Source organism: Hoplias malabaricus, chromosome 10 (genome assembly GCF_029633855.1).
Source record: "Hoplias malabaricus isolate fHopMal1 chromosome 10, fHopMal1.hap1, whole genome shotgun sequence".
Lineage (NCBI taxonomy): Eukaryota > Metazoa > Chordata > Actinopteri > Characiformes > Erythrinidae > Hoplias > Hoplias malabaricus.
In genome coordinates, this window is record NC_089809.1 from 85,305 (window position 1) to 91,241 (window position 5,937).

General features: G+C 42.8%; 2 protein-coding genes across 2 annotated transcripts; both read left to right on the top strand.

Annotated features, from left to right (window-relative positions):
• The first annotated feature begins 1,132 nt into the window (after positions 1-1,132).
• Positions 1,133-3,889, top strand: LOC136708562 (C-reactive protein-like). Its single transcript, XM_066683198.1, has 3 exons — positions 1,133-1,188; positions 2,934-2,992; positions 3,189-3,889. Exons 1-3 carry the CDS (start codon positions 1,133-1,135, stop codon positions 3,782-3,784), a joined length of 711 nt encoding a protein of 236 aa, XP_066539295.1. The 3' UTR covers positions 3,785-3,889.
• Positions 3,890-4,480: 591 nt separating this feature from the next.
• Positions 4,481-5,605, top strand: LOC136708563 (C-reactive protein-like). Its single transcript, XM_066683199.1, has 2 exons — positions 4,481-4,543; positions 5,063-5,605. Exons 1-2 carry the CDS (start codon positions 4,481-4,483, stop codon positions 5,603-5,605), a joined length of 606 nt encoding a protein of 201 aa, XP_066539296.1.
• The last annotated feature ends 332 nt before the right edge of the window (positions 5,606-5,937 follow it).

Here is a 5,937-nt window from a genome sequence, read left to right on the forward strand (position 1 = left end):
TTAGCCTCAAGCTATGGTGATCCTACTTTGGCAAGCTAATGCTAAGTAGGGATAGCACAATAGTAGCTCCAGTAATTTAATACGAAAGCTACCGAGTTATCCAGAGAAGAGCTCGCCTTGACACGGTCACTATTCTCTGTAGCTGAATTAACAGCGAAAAATGCACTTCTTGATGAAGGGACTTATTCAGCACTTCAAATGCTAAGCTGCGGTTGCGTTCAGCAACGGGTTCCAATGACGGACTGTCTAAGAACTGTTTAGTGAGTACAGCCTTGCCTAGAGCGCTGAGGGAGCTTGTAGTACTTCACGGGAAGAAAGCGTGAATAACCCTCTCAAGGAGGCCGACTGTGACTAAGGAGCAGAGGTGGAGCCTCGTCACAAGTCGACCTGTCTGTAATGGACAGATGTGATGCAATTGGAGCTTCCATAGTTGGTCACGCCCAAGGCGATTCCCATGGTGAAACACCAAGCGAAGATAGAAAAAGAACCTTCAGCATTAACAGCGCTTCCCCACGCCCTGTGGAGACCCATGCAGTGATTTCCTACAGAAACCTTTCTGTTTGTAATTCAGTGCCATCTGAGGGCTAGAAGACCACAGCCAGATAAAACTGGTTTTGGGCCATGTCTCCTGCATGTAGAGGTTTCTCAAGATTCTCTGAAACGATTTCTGACACTGGTCATGTGCTGTACATGATGAAAACCTCAGGTTATTTCTGTTTTTAAGTTGAGATGCGTTATTCTTGTATTTTTAAAAAAATATTATTATTATTATAGTGGACATCGGTTTGGACTCGTTCCCTTGCTCCAAGGGCTCATTTAACTCTTCAGCTAGTACAGAAATGGAACTGCTCTTAAGGTGGCACCAGAATTCTAACCCTGGGCGAGTCAAGTTTGGAATCTGAATCCCTGAGTCTGGATTTGTAAACACTGAAGTCTGAGTGGCCCCACCCCTTTCCCTGTGGAGTGATGTGGAGTGTTGTTCCTGCAGTAGCAGAGTTATCGAATTTAAGGAGGAATATAGATCATTACAGCCTTCCGAAGGATCCCTAGATTGGAAAGGGGGATTTGAACAGAGTCCTGTATGTTGAGGATAAACTGAGTGACAGCAAGACACTGCTCACAGAGTTTGGAGATGGAGCAGATCAGGATCACGTTCTGCTCAGAGATTAAACACTCTGCAGAGGATCTGTGCGAGGTCTGGGGAAGGAGAATGTAATACGGAGTTTGGAGAAGTGATGAACTCTGAGGGAATCAGGACGATGTTCTGTTGGACTTCAGCTTCTACAGAGACTGGGGAGAGAGGAGCTCCAGTCACATCCTGTGTCTGATTTAACATATTGTCCTTGTCCGTATGTGTATTAGGCTGTTACCCAGAGAACCCACTGAACTTACCTTAAACACAGATTCAGATAAACAAGTGCTCTTTAGACAATTTATTGATTTTTGAAAAAGTATTTGCCAAAGTGAATTTAATGCCAGCAACATGTTCCTAAAATGTTGGGGCAGAGATGTGTTTACCACTGTGTTCACCGCCTCTTCTTTAACAGCACTCTGTAAGTGATGGAGAACTGAAACCAGTCGCTGTACTTCTGAAAGTGAACTGTTTTCTGCTTCTTGCTTGTTACAGGATTGGAGCTGATCCGTTACAGGGTTTTTGTTTCATAAAGCCCCAGTTGTTGTCAGTGGGGGACAGGTCTGGACGAGTTTAGCTCCCGGACTCTTTTACTAAGGAGCCGTGCTGCTGTGATCCATGCGGATTATGGACTGGCCTCGTCTCACTGAAATGAACAAGGCCTTCCCTGAAAAAGATGTTGTCTGAATGGCAGCGTGTCACTCCAAACCCTGTATATATCCTTCAGCATTAACAGTGCTTCCCCACACCCTGTGAAGGAAACTTCCACTTCCTGAGTCTGTCTGAAATGAGCTCGGCCCAGAGAAGATGGCGGTGTTTCTGGATCCTGTTTATATCTGGGTTCTTCTCTGTGTTTGTGAGGTTTAGCTTGTGTTTGTGGAGGTGGTGATGAACTGTGTTCACAGAAAGTGGGTTTGGGAAGTGTTCCTGACCCATGCAGTGATTTCCTACAGAAACCTTTCTGTTTGTAATTCAGTGCCATCTGAGGGCTAGAAGACCACAGCCAGATAAAACTGGTTTTGGGCCGTGTCTCTTGCATGTAGAGGTTTCTCAAGATTCTCTGAAACTATTTCTGACACTGGTCATGTGCTGTACATGATGAAAACCCCAGGTTCTTTCTGTTTTTAAGTTGAGATGCGTTATTCTTGAATTGTTTCACAATTTCACTCTTTTTAAACCCAATCCTGTCACTGAATTATTGCAAATTAAAGTAATAATATTTTTTCAAGCGTGACATAATTTTGCCGGTCCCTGTCCAAACATTTTTTGGAACGTGTTGCTGGCATCAAATGAAATATGTGCAAATATTTTTGAAAGAACAATAAAATTTTTGTTTCAATATTTGATAATATTGTCTTTATTCTATTTTCAAATAAACATAGCATTTAATTAATTTGGATATCATACATATTTTTTACCTTTTGCTCAGTTTCCCAAGCTTTTTGGAAATGGGATTCTAGATGTTTATTCAGACTTATCTGACAAATTATTGTTAAAGATAACCTTTGAACTGTAAATACATCTCTCAGTGTGATCAGCAGTTACCTCAGGACAGTAAACAAGACCTTACTGGAACCACCCCCTGACTTTCCTTATAAATATCCTCCAGCCTTTTAAACATCACCCACAGCCTCAGCAAAGACAATTCAAGACGACGGCCAGAGGGACAATCGGAGACGACCAAAGACCATTAGAGACAATCAGAGAAGATCAGAATGAGTACCCACACCTCTGCTTCTCCTTTACCTCCTGCCTCTGGGCTCTTCTCAGGTGATTAATGTGATGGAGGTGTTGATTACAGGATGAAGTGTGCAGCTCTTCTCCTGTGTGTCGTCCTCTCGCTGGACTCTGCTTCCTCTGGTAATGTCACTCACAGCTGGGGTTCATATATCAGTGTGTAGAGTGTCCTTCATCCACCTACAATACCATAGCAACCACCTGGAAAATGCATAGACTGTTTAATACACTGCATTTCCTCTGAAAATGCTCTTTTCTAGTTTAAGGATCTGAGTGTAATTTAAATGTGTGTCATTTCTGAAAGAACATTTTTTTCCAGTGTCATACTATTCCTATGTGAAACACGTGCCCCTGAAACCCCTCAGTTTATCAGCTTTCACTCTGTGTATGCGGATCTCTGTGGACCCACGCGTGGTCGATGCAGAGGGCCGTGAGACCATCCTCTTCGCTTATCGCACCAAAGACTTTGACGAGCTGACCGTGTGGCAGGAGAAAGGCCAACTCTCCTTCTACATGAGCAGTGGGACAGGAGCCTTCTTCCCCCTCAAACCCCTCTTCACCTTCCGCACAAACCTGTGTCTCACCTGGGAGTCCAGCTCGGGCCTGGCCACGTTCTGGGTGGATGGGCGCCGCAGCATGCTGCAAGAGTACAGAAAAAAACACAGAGTCCAGCCCGGTGGCGTGGTGATATTGGGGCAGGATCCAGACACTTTTTATGGGGATTTTGATGCGAAACAGAGTTTTGTGGGTGAGATTTCAGATGTAAACATGTGGGACTTTGTGCTGACGGAGCGACAGATCCGAGCCTTCAATGAGAAAGGCTGGTCAGAACCGATTCCAAACGTTCTCAGGTGGAGTGAAATGGAGGGTGAAGTTAACGGGGAAGTCCTTGTCGTCCCAGAGAGCAACTTATGATCTTCTCAGTAGAGCAGCTGCTACAGTGACGTCTGGTGTTTCTGCTGCGTCCGTCCTCTGTTAAAATGTGGAGGGAAAGATCTAATAAATTAATAAAATGAAAATGCAAAAACCTTTTTTCTGTTTGTTTTTGTTACACGTGTGAAACTATCATCACAACATTAAAACTGAACTGGTGTTTTCACTCAAACATGAATCATTCAAAAGTCTAATGTAATTTTAAATATTTTTGGCAATTCCCTTTTATTTAGAATGACTTAGAAGCAGAAAAGTAATTTACACAAGACAACAGTTTTGATCAGTTTACTTTGTGATTTAGACGTTAATTTTCTTACGTTAAAGTACTTATAAAAAAACTAACACTGGATGTTGTAAAGGGGAAATATTATCATCAAAATAAAGCAAATATTTATTTCATTTTCAAAACCGTGATTTAAAAATTAAATATAAAGTCACAGTAATTAGTTTCCATGTCTCACAAGAACGAAGTTAAATGTAGGTGTTTATAACAGTGAAAAAGAGTATAATTTAGTGTACACTCGAAGTAAACTGAATACAGTTATTGGTGTGAAACAAAAAGTTGTTTTCTGGTGAAATGTAATAAGGACAGTGGCTGTGTAAAGAGAGTTGTTAGCAACTCTTCCAGCTCGTTCACAGTCATCAGACTCCTCCCCTTTTCTCAGATCAATCTGCTTGATGAAGAAGCACATTCACATTTTCCTTAACCATTGTGTGCAGTTCCACGCTTCCACCAGAGAGGTCTCCAAATCCCCCAAACCCTCCCAGTGCAGCTTTAACATTCGCTGAAGGAGTGTAGCAAAATCTGCTGATAATTAATATTTGCTGGATTCTCACCCAATCATTTATCGTCACTTTAAACTAACGACAAGCTTGTCACCCATTGGTCCATACTGACAAGCACAGCTGCGCCCCCTACTGGGTTTTACAAGGCTTTGGAGATTTCTTTCTTTAATGTACCTGCATGTGCTAAGCCCAGCTTTTCTCACAGTTGTCTCCAGATGTTCTCCTTACAGTGTCCTGTCTGGCCTTGTGAGACTACAGAGAGACGTAACATTTATTACACAGATATTACACAAGTCTAGAGTTAATAAGATTGTTATAAATGCTTTTGGAAAGCCGGCTCAGTTGCGTTTCAGTTCTGATTTTCTCTTTCCCACTCTCTCACTCACTCCCACTGAGCACTCCCCCAAGTTACATTCATTTCTGAAAGGACTTTTTCAGGACGTCTCAGTGAAAACCTGCTGCTTTTCTCCAAAGTCTTTCACTCTGTGTATGCGGATCTCCGTGGACCCACACGTGGTCGATGCAGAGGACAGTGAGACCATCCTCTTTGCTTATTGCACCAGAGAATTTGAAGAGCTGAACGTGTGGCAGGAGAAAGGTCAACTCTCCTTCTACATGAGCAGTGAGACAGGAGCCATCTTCCCCCTTAAACCACTCTCCACCTTCCGCACAAATCTGTCTCTCACCTGGGAGTCCAGCTCGGGCCTGGCCGCGTTCTGGGTGGACGGGCGCCGCAGCATGCTGCAAGAGTACAGAAAAAAACACAGAGTCCGGCCCAGTGGCGTGGTGCTGCTGGGGCAGGATCCAGACTTTTTTGTTGGGGATTTTGATGAGAAACAGAGTTTTGTGGGTGAGATTTCAGACGTAAACATGTGGGACTTTGTGCTGACAGAGCGACAGATCCGAGCCTTCAATGAGAAAGGCTGGTTACGACTGACTCCAAACGTTCTCAAGTGGAGCGTAATGGAGGGTGACGTTAAGGGAGAAGTCCTTGTCGTCCCAGAGAACAACTTATGATCTTCTCAGTAGAGCAGCTGCTACAGTGACGTCCTGCAGGTCTCTTACGGGGAATGATCTATAAACCTATGAAAAAAAAATGCATCATCTTTTTCTACATCAAATATCAACATTAAAAATGTAATGAAATCCCTTCATGTGCCGCTGACGTTTTCACTCAAACACATCACTGACACAATTCAAATAAAATGTTTTATAATATTGTCATTCTTTTTTACACAAAGACAACAGTTTTAATTATTTTTACTTCGTGATTCAACATTTAAAACTAGTTTTTAAGTTTCTTTTAAAAGCTCTGAAATAAAGTATGAACATGGGGTTTTGTAAAAAGA

Coding starts and splice junctions, on each gene's coding strand:
- LOC136708562 (XM_066683198.1), top strand. CDS start 1,133: ATGGAGCAGATCAGGATCACGTTCTGCTCAGAGATTAAACACTCTGCA. Junction 1,189..2,933: donor AAACACTCTGCAGAGGATCT/GTGCGAGGTCTG, acceptor TGTTGATTACAG/GATGAAGTGTGCAGCTCTTC. Junction 2,993..3,188: donor GCTGGACTCTGCTTCCTCTG/GTAATGTCACTC, acceptor ATTTTTTTCCAG/TGTCATACTATTCCTATGTG.
- LOC136708563 (XM_066683199.1), top strand. CDS start 4,481: ATGAAGAAGCACATTCACATTTTCCTTAACCATTGTGTGCAGTTCCAC. Junction 4,544..5,062: donor TCCACGCTTCCACCAGAGAG/GTCTCCAAATCC, acceptor TTTTCTCCAAAG/TCTTTCACTCTGTGTATGCG.